At 27.0% G+C, this 22,002-nt stretch overlaps 1 protein-coding gene across 3 annotated transcripts; it reads left to right on the top strand.

The window, feature by feature from the left end:
* Positions 1-5,414: 5,414 nt before the first annotated feature.
* On the top strand, positions 5,415-21,921 carry LOC145180297 (uncharacterized). Of its 3 annotated transcripts, XR_016450950.1 has the most exons (11): positions 5,415-5,593; positions 8,508-8,988; positions 10,117-10,418; positions 10,532-10,627; positions 11,902-12,098; positions 12,590-12,740; positions 12,942-13,065; positions 13,184-13,207; positions 13,424-13,570; positions 21,334-21,480; positions 21,674-21,921. XR_016450950.1 is itself a non-coding variant. In XM_090082564.1 (10 exons), exons 1-10 carry the CDS (start codon positions 5,541-5,543, stop codon positions 14,557-14,559), a joined length of 1,677 nt encoding a protein of 558 aa, XP_089938690.1. In that variant the 5' UTR covers positions 5,415-5,540; the 3' UTR covers positions 14,560-15,141. The 3 variants fall into 3 exon arrangements, 2 of the variants coding, with proteins under 2 accessions (XP_089938690.1, XP_089938691.1); XM_090082564.1 differs by lacking the exons at positions 21,334-21,480; positions 21,674-21,921 and adding an exon at positions 14,458-15,141; XM_090082565.1 differs by lacking the exons at positions 21,334-21,480; positions 21,674-21,921 and adding an exon at positions 13,984-14,037.
* The last annotated feature ends 81 nt before the right edge of the window (positions 21,922-22,002 follow it).

Raw genomic sequence — 22,002 nt, 5'->3', positions numbered from 1 at the left:
AATAGGTCTTCGACTGTATTCGAATATATAGATACTTAAACATGAATGACGTCAAAAAGTTAACTACAATGACATTCCTCACTGATTTAGTATTGCCTACCTACTTGCTTTGTATTGTATAAATAATATTATTTCATTAATACTCATGGATTTGTTGACGTTCCAACGCCTGCATTCATGTCTGTACAAAGTAAGTAACAAAGTTATTCAAAAGCTTATAGAACATATTAATTACATGTCCTCCCAAGAATTTGGACATTATAGTCAACATGTTTTTCGGGTTTTTACAAACGGTATTACAATTTATTTAACGACTTACTACATATACTAAATATCTAGTAAATGGCTCAAAAATTATTACAAAAGAAATCAGGAAGCCTTTGCTGTCTACTGTAACGGACGGGGCAGACATTGGATTTCCAGCAGTAAGTGACACAGTGTGCCTGAGCAGTAAGTGACAGTGTGCCTGAGCCAAATTTTGTCTAAAAATAATCGGCCAACCCAACGAGGGGTTTCGATACGCAGTCCCTTAGTTTTGACATTCAAATGTCAAAACTAAGGGACTGCGTATCGAAACTTTTCTTACTACGATACTATACGATAAGATATCGGAATGTGCATATCGTAAGTTTTTTTATATTACGATAATATCGTACCCAAAAAATTTGCACGATAAAGTTTCGATATTTATGGATTCATTACGATATTTATCATTCAATTACCATAAATATCGTAACTCATATCGTTACTCAAACGATAACGATACTTATCGATTCAATACGATATTACTTTTTCTGACCAAAAAAATATTTTTTTTAAAAGCCTAAATAACTGAAATAAAATTACTGACAAAGGCACTATTTAGTTATATATATATATATATATATATATATATATATATATATATATATATATATATATATATATATATATATATATCAGGCGCGGATCCAGGAATTTGTAACTGTGTGGCCAAATTTTATTTTCACGGTTTAAATTTCGATAAAAGATTGATATTTTAATACTTTTTCACAGCATTTATTTATTGAATAAAACGTCGGTAACGTATAATAAGAACCGTTGTATCCATGGCAGGAATCTCTATAGCCAAAATTCGTAAATTACGGCAGACAAATTTAAATTTTAGGGATATTCCTTAAGCGAAAAAACTCAAAACTAACGTGGCTGCCGTTAAATTTAAACTACATGGCCATTGCCAAAATGGCCACCCCTTAGATCCGCGCCTGTATATATATATATATATATATATATATATATATATATATATATATATATATATATATATATATATATAAATGTAGATAGATAGATAGATATAGATATAGACAGATATAAATAGATATGGACAGATATAAATAGTTCTAGATAGATATAGATATATAGATATAGATAGATTGATAATATATTTGATAATAATAACAATAATATTCAAAAACCCCATTACTATGATATTTATTTGGCGTTCAAATTTGCTTGAATAGATAAATATTTGAAATAATAAAATAGCTTTGTTTTTGTACTGACCTATTGGATATAAGGCAATTAAACGATTAGTAAGTAACATGATTTAATTAAAAGAAGAACAAGTGAAAAAATTTTATAATTTAAAGTTCGCTTAAAGATTGATTTTGAGAACAGTAACTTGAATCAATTATGTCACGTGAATTCAATTAAAGTTACCATAATGTTGTAATTGAAAATTGATTTACCCACAAACGATTAAAAAACCAATATAATTTGGAAATCATCATGATCCCGTACTAAATACAACAAGTCTTCTAAACTAAAAAAAACCTAACGAAAGTTTCGGTTCATAATGGTAGTGCACAGTGGGCCAGGTGGCGGACAAAAGTAAAAAAAAAAACATTCTTAAAAACATATAAAATATATATAAATAAAATATATAAAATATAATATATAAAAACCATTTTATATATTAAACATCCAGCTTTTATAAAATGCATATATTTTTGTGTTACTATCATGTCGTTTGCATTTGAAGCTGTTGATAAAAAAGTTTTTTCTATTTTTTTTTTTTTTTTCAAAATATTTTTATTAAATTTCAAATTTTTTACATATAATAATAATTTTTAAACCTCTCTTTTTACTGCATAATTCAAGTATTGCCTTTCAAATGAGCTAATGCAACACTATTTTGCACGTAAGTTATGTCAAATAAATTGATTTCAAATGATGGCGTATTTAAAGTACTTTTTTAAGTCAAAATTTCACTCATAAAATTGAATACTTTTGCGGTCCAAGATGGTCCAGTAATTTGAGACACGAAGTACGTTGTCCAATATGTACATTATCAATATAAATTTGATTTATTATCCGCAGATGTCTGCATGGTCTTTACTAATGATTTTTACAAGTTAAATGATGTTCCAATTTTATGTGGCGAAAACATTATATGCATTTTATTTTAAATGGTCATGTAGTAATTGGATCTCAGTAAGTCTAGATTAGTGATAAAGACTCATTTTAATAATTATAGATCTTAAAATACCTATTTATAATATTTTGTAGATGTGTAAATGTCATTTATATTTTTATATAGTGTAGTTAAAACATGAAATATATTGATATTTATTCATATGTAATACAAGAAAAATTGAACTTAGCTAAACCTAATATTTTGGATGCAGTTGTAAATGAATTTAACTGCAAATGATAACTTGTCTACTATTACGAAGCAACTTCGACGAAGGTGGCATCAATGCAAAAGCTTTAAAGTTCGTTTCGAAGAGAACAACAAGAACTAAGACAAGGACAAGATTTTTGTTAAATTAAAAAAAAAATTACAAGAACAAATAAAAGAACAACTTGGACTTGTTATTGATGTCCCTTAGTCGGGTGGTTCAGGTAGATCGAATGATGGAAATACTGGGAGAAGGTTTTTTGCGAATGCTCAAATAGTATCTAGCATTTCTGGATTTGATTTATGCTTAATGAAAATGATTTATGTTGTTACAAACATTATCCTCAGGATTGCAAACCAATCCAGATGCTTTCCAAGTGTATTGTGTAAATGTTGCAAATAGATATGTAGAACTGTATTCATGGTATTATATGTCACAAAGTTTGCTAGTTGTACGACAATTTTCATTACCTGCTGGATTTGAAGAAGCTCAAAAATCACGCAACAAGAATTTTAAGAAATTTCGAGAGCATTTTTCACGCAAATGTTCCCGAAAAAAAACTAACATGGATCCGCTTATCAGTAGTTATAGAAAAAAAAGTTCGAACAAAAAGAATCCATTTGATCCAGAAGTGATACAATTTTTAAAACCACCTTTATTTTTTGTTACATCATAATCAATACCCTGTTGAATATTTAAGAAAATTGGTTTTTTTGAAAAATGTAAAAAAAAAAATTTTAACCACAACGTTTATGTTATCATATACAAAAAAAGGTTTAAGCTTTAAGTTCTTTTTTTATATGGAGTAGGTTGTTTCAAGAAATATAAAATTGAACCCATGAACTGTATAAAAACGCCTAAAATTAGTAATTGGGTATTTATTTGATCTTTCAAATACATAAAATAGTTTTCAATCAAACTGCCACATTAATATTAGTCTAGTTTAAAACTTCATTGTTTTAAGAAAGTCACTTAAGCTAGCAACTATGCAAAATGAACGGTTGCTCGGCATTTCAGATGGGCCTATCAACCAAATAAAAGTTTCAACCGTGGCACTATATTCGTTGTATGAAAAGTAATTAATCTGGTAATTATGGGGGTAATACGATAAATATTTTAAAAGTTATTGCTATTGTGCAGTTAATATTAATTTTGGTAAATAAAATGTTGCTAAGCAATTTTGGTATCTTACAAAGCAAGTATTTAAACTAACGTCACCGTTGAAACCACAATCCTCAAATTAGTAAGCAGTGCAAAAAAGGCTATTAAACTTTTTTATATAACGAGTCACAAGTTTTGTCCAGTAAAAGTGAATTCTGACCCACTGTGTAGTGGTTTGAACCGAAATTTCGGCCGAAACAGAAAAAGTAAAAGGTTGTTGAAGCAGAAATTTCGGATTCGAAAGTTTCCATTCGCTACAATTTCAGCTACACGATATTTTAATTACATAAGTAATTATTAAAAAAGCGGACTTTTATAATGAGTTTTAATTGAATAAACCACAATTGTTACGACTATTTAAAGAATAACTTTTTCTTTTTTAAAAAATTAAAAATTTTTTGGAGTGCTTACCGTGGTGTGACCTAACAAAGTCCTATGCTTTAAGAAAGCCCTAATTTAAGAAATGACAAATTTCGTTTATATAAAAGAAACATTTGCGGAAAATAACTTTGTTGTTTAAACTAGATATCTAGTTAGATAAAATAACTAAATTTTTTTCTCTAAATGTTTATTTTATGTATACGAAATTTGTCATTTCTTAAATTAGGACTTTTTAAAGCATAGGACTTTATTAGGTCATACCCCGGTATGTTTTTATTTAAAAAAACAAACAGTTGGATTGTTCTCCTAACCGCCTGAGCCGTTTTTAACAACTTAATCTTAAAAATTGAGTTAAAAAATAGGCGATTATTAATTTTTATCAATATTTTAATCAATAAATTGAGAAAATACATTGCAAAATAACTTAACTTAACATTTAGTTATATCTAATACAAAATATTGCAAAATATCGAAAAGTTTTGAAAACCAAACGATATTTTATCGGAACGTATCGAATCATATCGAAACTCAAAAAATATCGTTATACGTTTTTTAACGATAAATTATGCGGTATTTATCGCTATAAGCGATAATGATATCGTGCATATCGAAACCCAAACGATATTTTATCGGAATCATATCGAAACATATCGGATCATACCAATTCATATCGAAACCCATTATCGTAAAAAATATCGGTTAGTTTCGATATTTCGATAACAATACGCAGACCTTCAGTCAAAACTAATCATTTATAAACTGAAGTTTTTGTAATTCTCCAGCACTGCTGAGGAGAGTCCATTAATTTTATTGACAAAATCCCGACAGTGTGAGGTGTCATTCTTACTGGTAGTGTTTGTGTTGACCCATTAAATATAGAGAAAAAAAATCTAATGAATCCAAATCGATCTAGGCTATTAATGTCTGTAAAAAAACAGTTGGTCAATCGGTCTTCTTAGTTATTACACCACCTGCCTTTCTTATGAAACCAAGATATTTCTACTGATAGTAGAGATCAAAAAAATGGTCTTGCTCATACATCTTCACTTTTAAACCAGACTCAAGAAAGTCATCACTACTCGTAAAGAATGTCCAGTCACCAGAGGCACCAGCTTCCTCGTTCATTGAAAAGACCTTTATGAGTGTAAATCTAATTTTGGACTGCGCTACACAACCGTCGTTAAAAGAACTTGCAATACTAAAGCGCATGCGTATTTAAAGTTTAATTTGCGCTCATGCAATTTTAAGTTAGATTTTCCAACTAAAGACTTTTATGTTATAGGTATAATATTATATATGACTTAAAAATATCTAAGTATTTGTATTTTAATATAAATGAATCAAGGAGGTCCTCATCGATCATTTGAACCAAAGCAAGACTTTAAACCGTAAGTTAAGTTTTTAAACTATACGCTTAAACCATGGTGTTTTAATATTTAAATTGTCTCAAAGTTTCATAATATTAAAATTGTGGTCATTAAAATGCTATATTTTGCTTTTGTTTAAGATGTCTTGTTTGACTCTTTGCTTTGTAAGAGCTATTAATTCTAATAACAATTCTATGAAAATATCATTTGAAAATGAGCATGAATTAAAAGTGAATATGTCAGTACCAATACCATTTTTTTCTCATTTCTGATAAGATATTAATCCTCAATTCTTTTGTGTTATTTATTTTAATACTCAACTTTTCTGTGCCTAAGCTACTTTTGCACTTGTGTACCATGAATTGCTTATTTCCTTGACTGCAAATAATCATATCCATGATTTCCTTGACATTTGTGTGTTTACAGCACTAACAAGCAAAACAAAAAAGCAAAGTTAGTTTTACACTTCTGTCCATAATTATATGAATGGGAATACTTTTTAATGTTTTCAATATTTTACTTACAAATGAGAAAAAAATAAAGAAAATCACTTGAAGTATACGCTATATTTCTATTAACTATGAAACATGAAAAAGAATAAATAAATTAATTTAATTTGTAACTTGCTCACATCTATGTAGTCACCTTTTGCGGAAATAACTGCTCTATGTATTTGTGGCCTTCTGCATAATAAATGTTCCAATGTTTGAAAGTCTATTTTCATCTTTTTCACTCTTGGCCATTAATACTTTAACATTTCTGTCTAATTCATCCCATAAAAGTTCATTAGAGGAAAGATCAGGTGATTGGGGAATTTTAATTGTTCTTTCAATTATTTTATCATTTTCTAATTTTTTTTACTTAAAATCTCTCTCCGTGATTGACAAATAGTATACAAAAAATAAATAAATAAATGAATATATAAAATTAAAGCATGTTTTAAAAAATCTCTGTCATTCGAAGAGTTATGAACAGTAGTAGGGCTGGTCCAATAGTTATACACTATTTCAGTCTATTTCTATTTTTACAAAAATACATAATTTTCATAGCATTTTTTTTTTCAAATGGAATTTTGGTGATTTTCAATGGAATATTGGTGTTTGTGCAAAGTGATTATTCTACTTCTGTTTGTAATTTTTGTTTATCTCCTTTGATTTTGTCATACTCTGTTAAAGTATATAAGATAATATGCTTAATCATTTGAAAATTTAAATTTTTAAAAAAGATTCTAATCATGATATTACTTTTTACAAAAAATACAAAATTTTTAAAATTTTGTTTTTTCTTATTTTTTGTTTTGTTTTGATTTTTGTTTTTGTTTTTGTTTTTGTTTTTCAAAAATTTTCAATCAAATCATTCAGAAAAATAAGAAAAATAAATAATTGAAAAAAAAAAAAAAATCCAAAAAATTAATACTAATTTGCATGAAATATGATTTTTCATAAATTACAAAATTGACTATTTTATATATCATTAAATCAACATTTATTTTAGCTTCAACATAATCTTATAAAAGTTTTTCAAAAATTATGTAAAATGTGTTTAAACTCTAATAGAACATATGCAAATTAATGCAACTTTTGGTTGGTAGTGTATATGTACAAAAGATTTTTTAATGCTTTTCTTTACAACTGTATGTATGTCATCAAGAAAAGTTGTATCTATATCTAATCTATCACATAGTAAATGTCACTATTTAAAAAGCCCAATTTCAATAAAAACTTAACAGACAGCAAAAAGTAAATTTATGCATACTTATAATTGTTTTGAAGTGTTGTGGTTTGTTGGATTCCTCCTACAAAAACTGTTTGGTGTGAGAACAACCCTAAAGCATTTCCCAGTACTTGATGCAATATTGAAATATTTTTAAAATATTGTTTTTTTTTATAATCAACAAATATGTTTGTTTTACTCTATTTATAATGCATATTTATGTCTGTTTGACCTTTTTTTTTTTAATCTTTGTTTATCTTTATTCAATCTGATATCAAGAAATTTATATTTATTAAATGAAAGTTAAATGTTTATAATATTTGGTCTCTGTAAAAATGGGTTGTTTGTAAGTTTTATACAAAAGTTTTAACTTTCCTTGAACCAAATAATTTATTGAAAAGTTATTTTTATTACTTACAGTACATATAAGCAAATAATTATATAAATTTATTTTGATGCTTTTGATACTATTAAAGTATTAAGCCCATTTGTTAGCACAACTACTGAAACTATGTTAACAGAATCCCGAGCAAGTATTTATGATTTATTGGTAATTAATTATTTTTGATAAAGATCAGGTAAAAATTGGACCTACTCAGTGCAGATATTTGTCATTATCATAAGCTAGTATATTCAATTAACTTTAGGTTACTTGCTTAATGATTAACTGCTTGACAAGTTTCTGTTTTCTTGATACTTAGTAATTTCATAAATGTTTCCTTGCAATTTTATCTTAATCTTTATACAATATAAATCTAATTTAATCTTTAAGTCTGGTTTAATTAAAGTCTGGTTTTTTAGAATTTCTTAAATAGAAAACATTATCACGCTGTTATATTTGTTGTTCATTAGATAACATAATTTTACATGCATTATTTTAATTATGGTTTAAAAAATATCAGTTTCTTTTTACAGTTGAAACTACTAAAACTAAAAAAAAATTTGCTATTACAAAAAAAAATCAAACCATTATTTTACTTTTATTTCTTTAAGCATATAATCCTTGTCCTATTTTTCATAGTTATCTTCATCTTTCAATATTTATCATAAAAACCATGAAACAAAGAGTTAATGCTATTCCGAAAAAATGTTTGTATATATGAAATGGAACAGTTTGTTCTAAAAACAGTTTTTTTCTTTTTTTTTTTTTTTTTTTTTTGCTGATAACCAAATTTTAAAGCTAATCTTAAGCTTTTTTATTTTATACTTCTGTTGTTGTTAGGTATGATAAGAGAAATGCACAGGTTTATCACAAAAATGATTTAACAGAAAAATCCTCTGACTGGGTGTCTTATAAGCGACCTATAGAAAAATCAATTGAGGTTAAAGTTGAAGAGAGTACTTTATTATCTTCTCCTCTACCAAAAGTAACAGATGAAAGTGTTACTGAAGTTGATACTTGTGAACAGACCGATTCTACTCAAAAAGTACTTGATAAGACCAGACTACCTCAAGCAGATACTGATTTTTCCTCTGAAAAACTTACTTCTCCTAAATCATCAGATAAAAAAGAGAGTACTGGCATAAGTTCATCTTACAAAAGAAAACAAGGTGAGAAGAAATTCAGTGGTCGATGTCGCTTATTTGTTGCAAACCTAAATAATAATACCACTGAAAAAGATCTACGTGATTTATTTGCACCATTTGGTGAATCAGGTGAAGTTTATGTCAACAACCAGAAAGGTTTTGGTTTTATTCGATTGGTATGTACATTACGCTATTAACAATTGCTTTGAATTCAATAAAAGGTTTTAAATTTTTAAAAACTAAAACTCTTTTGTTTAAATTTATGAAAATATATGTGTGGATATGTATTGTATGTGTATGCAATATATATTCAATTTTAAAAATAGTCTGTCTTAAATTAAAACATTTGAGTTGAGTTGTATTTTTTGGTTTAAAATTAGAAATTTATTTTTTACCTTATTTTTTCAAACTAATCACAATTGTGATAGCTCATCAGATTAATTACTGCAAGATAATATTGATCAATTTTAATTGTGAGTGTCTACTTCAAGACAACTATGCATAAGAATGTTCCAAGTGGATGGTGAGTAGTATTTTCTGCTTGAAGACACTCCTTTTCAGAAAGCACTTCAAAATACAAGGAATTGCATCCCAAAAAAAGATCATGGTTTCTATCAGCTGTAAAGCTCTTCAAAATGATCTTGCATGTTATAGAGTGTTGAAGTATTTCAATATCTTAATAAGCAAGTTACAGAAGTTGCCTTGAGGAAAATGAAATGGAACTCTGATACATCAATGAAGATTAGAAAGAATTGATTTGCTTTGATAACAACAAGAAAATAGAGGTGCACATGGATTATTTAGCCAGCAAGTATTACACATAACATGTGCAAGTCCATGCAATCACTGAGCTTCTAGTCTTTGATTTATTTTCTGCTCAACTCAAAAGCTTTCAAAATTAAAAAGGTTAAAAATTGACCAAAGCTACAACAGTCTTTTAATGAGCAAAAATAATGTAAAAAAACACAGATTTTTCTAACTTTTAAAAAATGAATTTAATAACATTTACATTCAATCAATAATTTCACAGTTTTTAAAATTGTTTGTCTACTTCATAGTTTCTTTAGAAATTTAGGCTGAATGTAATTTAGAATAAATTTAGATAAGACCAAAAAAAAAATTTTTTGTAAAGAATAATAATTTGTAATCTCAGTAATCAACTGTAATGCAATATGATAAATTGTCTATTTATCAGACTTCAACGAAAAATCTCTCTCAAATAGAAAGAAAATATATAAAAGCTTGACATTTTATATAACTATTTTAATCATAAAATTTAAAAATGAATTCAAATTTATTTTCAGGATTATCGTCACAATGCTGAAGTTGCAAAAAGCAGCCTAGACAAGGTTCTTTTTAAAGGTCGTATTTTACAAGTCCGTTTTGCTACCCATGCCTCTGCTATTGAACTTCATGGTCTCGACCACTTTGCATCAAATGAATATATTGAGCAAGCTATGAGTCAATTTGGCAACGTTGAGCGGGCTGTAGTTGTTTGTGATGACAGAGGTCATTCAAAAGGGCGTGCTATTGTTGAATTTGAATGGAAGAAGTCAGCTCAAAAAGTTTTAGATCGCTTCAAGGAGGAAATGTTTGTATTAGGGAGGTAGATAAAATTGTATAATTAATAAAATAATTTAATTAAAAGTAATAGGTTAAGGTTCTTTTTTAGATTCCATTGTAGTTCTGTTAAAACTAATTGTGAATCTATTCAAATAGATTGCCAAAACCTGTGCTTGCAAAGCCATTGATACAACAAGATGATGAAGAAGGGGTTCACGAAGCAGATGTTCAAAAGTTTCAAGGATATAGCAAGTAAAAAATACAAGTTAATATTTTCTTCTATTGTAAAAATAGTTAAGCTAGTCAAACAGTTGGTAAAAACAACTTATCAGTTTATTATTTTAGCTGTAAAGCCTTCTAGTAAAAAATCAAGTTGCATGTCCCAGATTTTTATTATAAAAAGTTTTATTGTTCTTACCATAGTTAAGTTTTTTAAATTGAAATTTTTTTTTATCTAGCAATGTTAATGCTTACAGTTCTAAGATTTTGAATTCCACCTCCAAAAAAAATTCATTACAAGAAAGGAAGAAAAATATTATATTAACCAGATGCATCAGGCAGATAGGTTAGGTGATGATGGCCTAATTAATCTCTAGCACTTTGAGACTTATTTAGAATAAATTGTCAAAATACACTAAGTAAAATATTTACTCCATGTATTTTTTTAAATTTTTTGAATAAAGGTAGTTTTTCTAAGACGAAAACCTTTTTACAGTGGATTCTGTAGCAAAACTGATTGCTACATTAACACCATTAGCAGCTAGAAGATGTCCCAGAGTCTGTTAGATTCAAGTTAAGGATAAAAGAGCCTGCTACTGTGTTTGAAGTTGTGGCCTGAAGATGCCACTCATTTTTGTTAATTCAGGGGTCAAAATCAATGCAGATGTGTACATTAAAATTTTAGAAGACCATGTCTAGCCATGCATCACCTCTAACTTTGACCCTGATTCCGAAATTACATACCAGCAGGATGGGACTCCACCCCATATAGCTCACAAAGAATACACCTGTTTTTTGGCAGAAAATTTTGTGGCCATCAAGCTCCCCAGACTTAAATCCCCTAAACTATGTTGATTCAAGACCTTTGCATCTCCCCACAACAGTATTGCAGTAGCTTATTTAAAATTCATGGAAAAATGGCATGAAATAAATTATGCTGAAAGTAATATCTTGTTTAATTATTTTTACAACCTAACATTTTCAAAAGTTAGTGCAGATTTTAAGGCCGCATACTGTAGTATATTTTAAAATAAGGTTGTAAATAGTATATTTATAAGTAGGTTTGTAAATCTATTTGTAAATATACTTGTAGATAAAACTTTAGAAAAGTTTACTGAATGTTGATTTTTTACTAAAAGGTGTTCTAAAAAAATATTGGAATAAAAGATAAAATATGTTTTTTTAAAGTTGGTCAAATGTTAGATACTTGATTGTTTCTTTAAAAAATCTTGTTTTTACTTGTAACCATTTGGTTACCTTTAAAGCATGTCTTAAGTATGTTAATTTTCATTGTGAATTTTTTTTAGCGAACGCGAGTTCTCACCTCGATTTATTTCACCAAGTTCTTTTGAGTTCACTTGGGCTAAGAAATGGAGAGACCTTTTTATTGAAGAAGAAGATAAGAAAGCACGATTAGAACAAGAAATACAAGATGCAAGGTTTAATTTAGAAAATGAGATGGAGGCTGCAATTCGTCAACAAGAAGCCGTTAGAATAAGAGAGGGTAATTTTTTACTTCTGAAATTTTGTACTGCAATGAGAAAGTAAAAAAGACAAATCAATATTATCAAACATGAATTTTATCAATGCTCATTTTAATCTGGACTAAAAAAGTTTAATATATGCTGTAAAATGATGAAGTAACAACATTCAAAAACTATTGAAAAAAAAACTTGTTGAATTCGTTTTCGATTTATAAAGTTAAAAATAATTTGAAATATTGGAATCGCTTTTGAATTGAATTCTTTGAGAAAAAAACAATTTTTAAAACAAGATTTTTACAATTTACTCAAATACAAATTTGATGTGATCAATCAAATATATATCATATACAAATTTGATGTGATCAATATCAGATGTGATCAATATTATATGTGATCAATATTAGCCTTTTATTTTCTTTAATTACAAAAATCTAACGGAATTATCCCCATCATGCTTACAATGTAGTATTATTACTTAATTGATTGAGCTAAAATACTTAAACATCCCTAGATCTGCTACGTCGACAAGAAGAACTTCGTCAGATTGAAGAAGATCTTCAAAAGAGATCAGCTGTGATCAACTTAAGAAACGAAAATAGAATTCTTGAAAATGATAGAAAGAGAGAATATGATTCATCTAGAAATATTCCATTACCACCCAGGTAAGTTTATTTTAAAATTTTTTGGAAGTTTTTAAAAACCTTTAGTTTTAGCTACTATTTGGTGCCTAATAGACGTCGTCGTATTAATCTATATGAGTTTTAATTTCAAATCAGGCTTTACTAAGGAAGAAGAACAAAATTTAAAAAAAGTTGCATTAACAATAGAAATTTAGCGTAATTATCATCTTTCATTTAATTAAGAGATTTTCATCAGCAACAACAGCAGCAGCGTCAAATTGTGTTTAATGATGATATTGTACGGCAGAATGAGTTCATTCTTCGGCAACAAGCAGAATTGGAAATGAGAAGAGGGGAGCTACTTAGAGTAATATTTTCATTTGGATAGAAAATATTATCTGCTTTTTCTGTGATGTTTTGAAAAAAAATGTAAAGAATAGTTGTACTTCTAGTTATTTAACTTACTTTTTTTAATTTTTTTTTAGGGGGTTGGAATGCCTACTAATATGGTAATTTATCTGTTACTAATTAAGCCATTTTTTGGTTGTTGCTAAATAGTTTTTTAAATATGTTTATTGTTAATATACAATTTTTTGATATATATTTTTATTTATATATAATTCTTTTAGTATCTATGTTTAATATGAAGGGGAAAAAAAATTTATTTTTATAAATTATTATATTTTCCTAATGATAGTGTAACTCTAAATTGCTTCTGATTTAAGATTGCTATTCGACCTGAGATAGTGCGTCCAGCAAACATTCCACTAGGAAATCTGCAAATGCCTCCACGCACAATTATTCATGGTCTTCCTCATGGTTTTATGCCTGCTCCCAGAATACAGCTTGCATCAACTATGCAAAGACAAGTGGTAAGAGTCAAATTTTATCTAAATTCATTTTTCTGTTTGATGACCATAAATTTACTGTTCCATGTTTCTGTTCTCATTTTTCATTTTAGCATTTTTTTTTCTTCAAATTTTAGTTTTCATTCTAGTTTTAAACTTTTAAAATCTCTCTACATGCAATCAAAGGTTTATTGTTAAGATATGTTTCCTGTGTGCCATTAGTAAAATCATTAATGCACTGTGATACTGGCACAAATAATAGTTATTTGTGATTTACAATTACAAAATGTTTTTGCAAAGTTTTTTTTTTTTTTTTAAGCCTGTTGTGTTTTTCTGTTGTGTGTAATGATATACCTTAGCTGTTTTTTTTGTTTTGTTTGTTTGTTCTTCATTTTCTAATATAAAGTATAATTTTGCTCTGTTTTGTATTCTATTAGGATTTTGGAGAAAAAATGAATCTTTTTGTTCTAATATAATATTTCCTTTTTGTAATTTTACATGAACTCTGTGTTTAACTGTGTGGTATTTAACTGTATGTGTTTTGTGGCTTCTTCATAAAGCTATGGTGTAGATTATTTAAAACTCAGTTGGTAAATCTATGCAGAGTTGTTATGTTATTAACTAAAGCAAAGATTATTGATAATGTTTGTAACTTTTTATTGAAACAAGTTACCACTGAGTTTATTTCTTAACAGTTTGTTTAAAGTTCAGCATTAATATTTGCATTTATGGTGATTGTGGTGATGCTTGGTTGAAATTTGATATATCAATTTTGTGCTACTATATGCATGGTTTTAAATAAAAGGAAGTCTTTAAGTCCTTATTATCAGGTTGAAGCCAGCTATCTACGTTATAAGAAAAAAAAGATTTTTCATTTTTAATAATCTGAAAACTTGATCAAAATATTTTAGCGACCTCCTATGATGCAGGGTGGTCCCCAACATGGAATCAACTTAGCTCCCCCTCCACGAGGTGCGGAACGATTTGATCATAAGAGAATACGAAGGAATTAGGGATCTTGAATAGCAAACTGTTTACCATAATAAAATAAGTGAAAAATTACAAACTAAAGATGTAAAAAAATTAGCTGTTGATAAGTTTGAATAGAATGGTTTTAATTGAGATAAACTGATAAATATCTTTATCATTTTTTAAAGATAATTTTGCTTTATGATTAAGCATATATATATTCATGCATTCTTTTTTTGTTCTGTTTTAGTTGGTTAATGCATTTTTACAATTTTTTTTAAAATTTCTCTTATAAATAAATTTCTTTTCTTGCAAAAAAAGTTTTTGTTTGATATGCTGAAAAAATGCGAGTATAGTTGATATAATTTACATTTTCTCCTCGTATCTTTGTATTGAATTTTTTTTTTTTTTTGTATTTTGTATTTTTACAATTAACAACAATTGCTTTTTTCTCTAATTCACCTGAAAAATGGTAACTGATTTTAATATTGTTTATTGTGATACTTGAGCATGATTCTATATATCAAGTAGTTTTTTTTTTCTCTTTTGCTTTACGGTAAGTATTTTACTGAAGATACTGGAGATGTAAATTGATATTTTAAAAGAAGATATAAACTTTCTTTAAATTCTATTTTGTTGAGATGCTTGATTATGTAATGCCTCAAAATTTAAATATAATGTTAATAATGATGGTATTAGTGATAATAAATAATACCCTTAGGAATTTTTGATTATAATTGTAGTAATAATGGTAATAATAGTGATAATAGTACCTTCAGGGAATTTTAATTGTAATGTTAGTAATGATAATCATATTGATATTAAGTAATACCCCAGGAAAATGGGGGCAAAAAGTTAGTTTTTGGTTATTAGATTTTTGATTTTCAATCATATTGTTTTTGGTTAACATGAAATTAACAAAAATGACACTGATTTTTGAACAATTCGTGTTTCATAATTACTGCGCTTTTATATATATATATATATATATATATTTGTAATTGTTAAAAAATTTCTTTAATTATTTTTTTTTATAATAACTTGTATTTATTTTTTTCTTATGCATTACTGTTTAAGTTTATATAAAATTACAGTTTTTTAAATATATATCTAATTGAAACTATTTATGTATGCAATAAAAATAAATGACATGATTGAGAAATCTAAAAAGTTGTAAGGTTTTTAGAGTAAAAAGATTTAAGGCTATATTGTGTTTGGTTAGGTCTTTATTTGAAGATCTTTTATTCTAAATAAACTTTTTTCAGCTTAGTTCAAATTCCTTTGTTTTTTGTTGTTTTTTTTCAACTTTATAATACATTTAACTAATATATTTTCAAAATATATTTTTGTACTTCATGTAGTAAAAAATTTGTTTTACAACTTTAAAAAAAACAACGTTTAAAGCTCAAAAAAGGATTTTTTGAGCTTTGAATGTTTGAAGTATTTTTGGAAATGTAAGTCTATATGATTTTCTTCAGTATTTCTTGCACATATTTTAGCAAAGTTTTTGAGAAATTTTTATAGTTTCCATCTGACTGTTCAAGAAAGTTCATTCGAATGAAGAATATGATGTTCTAAAATCTTATTAATTTTCTAATAAATAGCAGGAACAAAAATCAAATATAGTTGTAATAATATTTCTAATACTTTTGACCATCGCCACCGATTGCCATGACAATTACCAAGATTATCTTGGTTTCACTGCAATTTCTGTGTTTATCAAAATTTTATTAAGTGACTGAGTTTAATAAATAAATTTTATGACAATTACTGAGTTTAATCGATAAATTTTTATTATTTTCAAATCACCATAGCTGTCTTATTTTCATTACTGTTACCATAGTTTACTTATTCTCTTTATAATTACCAAAGTTTATTGAAATATAGATTTCGATTTTAACAGAATAGAATGTCTTTTTCTAGAAGTATTACATTATAAATACTTTCTGTTTTTTTATTTTAATTTATTCTTAAAAGAAACTTTTACTTTTAACATTTTTTTTTTTCTTTTTTAAAATCTTTTATGTAACCAAAATATATATTTATATTATCAAGAATAATGTTTGAATATGAAATTTAAATGTTTTCCAATGCAAAGCTCACAGATTATTTAATACCTCAAAGTCCACAGTATTATCAGAGTTTTATGTTTCATGAAGAAAAATGAAGAATTCAGTGAAAAAATTTCTTAAACTGTTAAGGTATGATATAAATCTTTTCATTTTTGATATTTTTTTATTTATATTTTCATATCTTTATTTCCGTTAATCTCTGAATAATCTTTGTTGTTGTGTTTTTTGTTTAGCTATTATTATTATTTTATTGTTTCTAAGAAAAGTTCCAACAAAAACAATTATTTTAGTAATATTTACGGTTAGAATGCATGTTTTGCGATGTTCTGATTAGATCAATCAGGTAAAAGAAAATTTTATTGGCAATTTTTTAAGTGTTAATTTTAAGTATGGAATTAATGGTTTTATTCTTAATGGGTTGAAGGATTCAGTATGGGTCAAAAGTCACTTGACCTTTTAAAAATAAAATAACTTTTTTTACTTTTAATTATCTTATAATTTTTTTTTTAACATCTTAGCAGCCTTTTAGGCTTGGAAAATATCATCTTTCAAATGACCCCTATATTCCTCTTCACAAAAACAAACCCATTCTATGGCAATCTCTAACTGCCTGCAAAGTGACTGTTTATCATTCATATCATATTTTTGAATTTTCTGATGAATATTGTCTGACAAAATAATTCATTCATATCATATTTTTGAATTTTCTGATGAATAATTTGTCTGATAAAATAATTCAGAGCTTATTAATAAACACTTGCCGTTTCAGATATCCCCATTAAAAAAATCTGAGTCTGATTGGGAAACATGATGCCCAATGAAACTCTGTTTCTGGGAATTTTTCTTTTTCTAAAAATTTGCTGTAACAGCTGCATAGTCTCTTGGATTGAGTAAGCAGTTTGCCACCACATTCTAGGTTTGTTTTCTAAAGCAGGAAACAGAAATTTTTATAACATATAGCAATTTTTTCATGGTTAGTTGCAACCATATTAACATTATCATCCTCAAAGAAATACTGACCAAGATATCTTTCTGATGTTATTCTGCATCAAATTTTGACTATGAGAAGGTGCAGCTTTAATTAATGAACAACTTTGGGATTTCAGTTCAAAATCTATGATTTTGTCTATTAACAAAGCCATTTAAGTGAAAATGGGATTTTTGTCTCTCATTAGTCCATTAGTTTGTTAGTAAACTTGTCTTCTCTGAACTTCTCTTGAATACAAAAAAAATAGTTTAGCCGTTCTTGATGATCTATTAAATTTAGCTCCTACACTAATTGGACCTTGTATGGAAACATTTGAAGATTTCTTTGCATGCCTCTCAATGTAATACAGATGATTCCAAGCTCTTGAGAATTCTTTCAACTGGATGACCCACACCTTAATTCCAATTTTCTAAGTAATTGATCATTATTTTAACTCTAGACAGCAGTTACATCTCACCATTAAAAGCTATTGTTATATACAGTATTAATAATAAAGTTAAATAAGAATTCAATGATGAATACAGCAGTTTATTAGATGTAATGCAATACATAGATGTGTATATATATATACGTACATATATGCCATAGAACAATTTTTTAATATTGCACAAATAAGTTACAAAGTTTGTTAAACAATTAATGGTTTGGATTAAAAGAGTGTATGAAGTGATATGACAGATGTGTGTGTGCATCTTTAAATAATAATATGCATTACATCAAATAACTTACTGTATCTAATTACCTAAATAAACACATTTGCATCATAGTCTTTAAACATTTCATAGTCAATTCTCTTTTCAGAGGGGAAAAAAAAATTGAATGTTTGAAATAGTATTAGAGTTTTCTAAAACTTTCTCTTACGTTGCCATGTTTTTTTGTTTGTTTTTTTGTTTATTTCAAATTTAATGTTTTAATGATAACTTTTTTCTATTAACATAATCATATTGGTGCATTTTGTAATTTTAGTGCTGCAAATGTTCTGTTTAAAATATTTTAAGTGGTTTTAGAGTTTTTATTTACATTTTCTTCAGCAGTATCTTTTGAAACTAAAGGTAATTTAAATGGAATTTTCCATCAAGTTTAGACATTGATTTTTTATTACTAACTATTAGTTAATTCCACAATAATATTGCTAAAAAAAGAAAAATCTGAAATTCACCATGCATTGATCTTTAGAATTCTTAGAAATTCTTTATTACAAGAAAATAAATTTAAAGATTTTAACATCCAATTCCAAGTAGTTTCAGAGATATTGTTCATTAAAGTTTATTAGATTGCAGTCTCAAAACCCTCTTGCCATCAAAAATAATTTTGTACTTTTTGCTGAAAGTTGGTATCAAAGAGAATTAGAAGTCAAGCAATCTATTAAAATTGCATATAGCGTATGGGAAGAAATGAAAAACAGCAATTTTAGTTTTAATGTTTAAAATTAAGTTTTACCCAGGCCCTTTGTAAAAGTCAATTTTGACTTGATAAATAGACAAAAATACTTTACAGTTATCATTTCATCTCTTTGCTATTATCTTGATAAAATTAAAAAAGGTGTTCTTCAAAAATAAATTTATTTGATTCACAAATTTTGATTCTGAAATTAAATGATACAACTCATAGGCTTGCAGTAACTAAATTCATAAGGAAGACACAGGGTTTGTAGAGCACTAGCAACATGTCTAAAGTTAAAAGTTATTAAAACTTTTGAAAATAAAGTTTTGAATGATACTTTGTTAAGTTTGGAGAAAGAATTTTTAAAAAATGGATTTGAAGGGTTTTGGTAAAATTTTAAATGACAGTTTGTCATAAATTAGTTTATTACAGAAAAGCCAATCCTATTTTCTTTGACATTTATGACCACAATAGAAAGAAAATACATTCGAAGAGCTGGAATGCTACAAAAATGGTATTAAATAAGAGATTTTTATCGTGATAATGAGTTTACAAGGCAAATGACTTGTAAACTCATTATCAGAATTTGCAACAACATTTTTTGTTAGGCAACCTCAAAAAGTTGTATGTAGCATTAAAAACAAAGTTTTCAACTGAACAAATGAGAGTTTGAGTACATCAGAATGTTTTACATTTAAAAGTATGAAAAAAGAAAACTCATTGCAACTCATTGAAACTCAATGAATTCATTTTATGCCATTTTGATGCACTGTATTGGATTGGAGTTTTTAAATAATGAGATGTTTTGAGTAATTAAATGGACAAATGAGATTTATTTAAAGAAAGAGATTATTTTGCTGAAAAAGATATAAAAGTCAATTTTATGCATCCACGTAGACCATTTAGGCAGCTACATTTTCCAACTACTGAAAATGACTTCAGGATCCCTGTTAATAACATTATTTTCTACTGAAGTGCCGTAAAGGGAATTGTGTACACTTTAAGTAAGAATATACCTCAAAGAAACTACTAACAGTCGATTGATTACTTTCAAATATTAATTGAAATAAATTTTAATCATAAAAAAACCTTAATCTTAAAAAATAGTTCTGTAAAGAACATCTAATTTAATTTTAATTAAATTTAATTAAGAGCAACAAATGGAAAATCTTTGTTTGAGCATCTATACAAATTTTTTAACCTTTAGAGCGAGAGTTTTTTTTACCCTTCAGTATACAGTTTAATATCTTTTTTTTAACAGATAAATGCATGTGTAATGATAATTGCAAAGTATTTTTGTCTGCTTTTCAAGTCAATCATTGACTTTTGTAACAAAGGGCCTGGTTATAATTTAACTTTAAACATTAAAAAAAATTGCTATACTTTCCATTTCTTCCCATTCAGTTTAAGAAATTTTAATAGATTACTCGACGTCAAATTCATTTAGATACCAACTTTCAACAAATCAGAGAAATTATTTATAAAGTTACTGATAAAAGTACGAAGTTGTTTTTTTTACTGTAAAAGGGGGTAGAGACTGCAATGTGGTAAACTTAACAATTTATCTCCGGAACCACTTGGAATTGGATGTTGAAAGTTGCCAGTTTTTTTAGTTGCTATAAGTTCTCTCAGAATTCTAAAACTCAAGCAATTCTAAAATACATGTTGACATGGGCTAGTTAAAGTGACGTGAAATTTCCTTATTAAAAGTTGAAAAATCTTGAAAATTAAAGAATTGTTTTCTTTTATACAATTAATGATTATTTATGGATCTATACTTGTTTGTTTTACACTATTTATGGGTTTATACTATTTATGGGTTCATTTTACTTTTACGGATTCATACTGTATATGGTTAGATAGCGTATATGGTTAGACAGTTTTTATAATTAATCTACTTTATTAAAAGGGTGTGGTTTGGTTTTGATTTATGTCTTTAAGTTTAAATGTATATTATAGAAATAATTCCATGTTGTTGTTTTTCATTAAGTTTATTTTGGTGACACTTTAAATGAAACTTAGGTTTTGCTTATTGTAAGTTTAAATTTTAAATGTTTCAGTATAATATTTGGATATTTATTAATTTTTATATTTATAACAAATAACTTTTAAAACTATTTTAACTTATCATCTTAAACCCTCGAATAAGCGCCATCAAAACAAGCGTCCGTTGTTGCTGAAGCGTTTCATCGTCAGAACAAGTGCCTGAGCGCTTGCCCGAGGATTTATAGTATTTCGTTTTCGTAAAACTTTTTTTTAAAGCAATTGTGTCACAAAAGTGAATTTCTATGGTGACGGAAAGTAAAATTGCAGAAAATTTTATTTCGTTAAAAATCTTTGGTTTTTTTTTTATGCATGGTATTATTTAATCTTAGGTTTCGAATTGAAAAAATGAGGCCTCTTCAAGCTGGTAAATGAGCTAATATTTTCTGGTCCTGCATATGTTGCTAAAGAAATGAAAAAGAAGTTCCTACTTAACATCGATTTCAATCGTTTTTTTTTATGTTTGTTGTGGTAACGCGGTAAGATTTTAATTTATACTCATCAAAAGCTTAGATAACTTTTATGCTTATATCAATTGAAATGAGCCCAAATTTCAGTGGCAAAATGCTGAGCTAACCTGATTTATCGTAATTACAAGTAAAATATAAGCTGGATAAACCTATGATTAAGGCTGATTAAGAAACTGCTGATTCGTTGTTGTTGCTTTTACAGGTTGTGGATATCAAATCGTGAACTTTGTTACGGACTTTAAATGCAAAAAGTATTTTAATTGGTCGAAAAGTTATTCCAGATTTTTACTATTATGTTTGTTTATATTTACATGACAGTCCGAATTTTTTTCTGTTATTATCATACTTTTTATATGTTTGAGTGAGTTTAAATTTTTCATTTTAGTACCGAGACTACTGTTATCTGTACTTCTTTTATAAAATAAGGGAATATAGAGAATTACTTATAAAGATTTTTTTTCCTCGTTACAAATAAAATGCACAGAACACATTTTTGCTGTTTTAGAGAGCATAGAAACGAGGACTTTTGAA

Source organism: Hydra viridissima, unplaced genomic scaffold (assembly GCF_058129835.1).
Source record: "Hydra viridissima isolate aposymbiotic clone 2 unplaced genomic scaffold, HvirCarnegie_v1 scaffold_3, whole genome shotgun sequence".
NCBI classification, from domain to species: Eukaryota; Metazoa; Cnidaria; class Hydrozoa; order Anthoathecata; family Hydridae; genus Hydra; species Hydra viridissima.
This window is presented reverse-complemented; position numbering and strand designations above follow the sequence as displayed.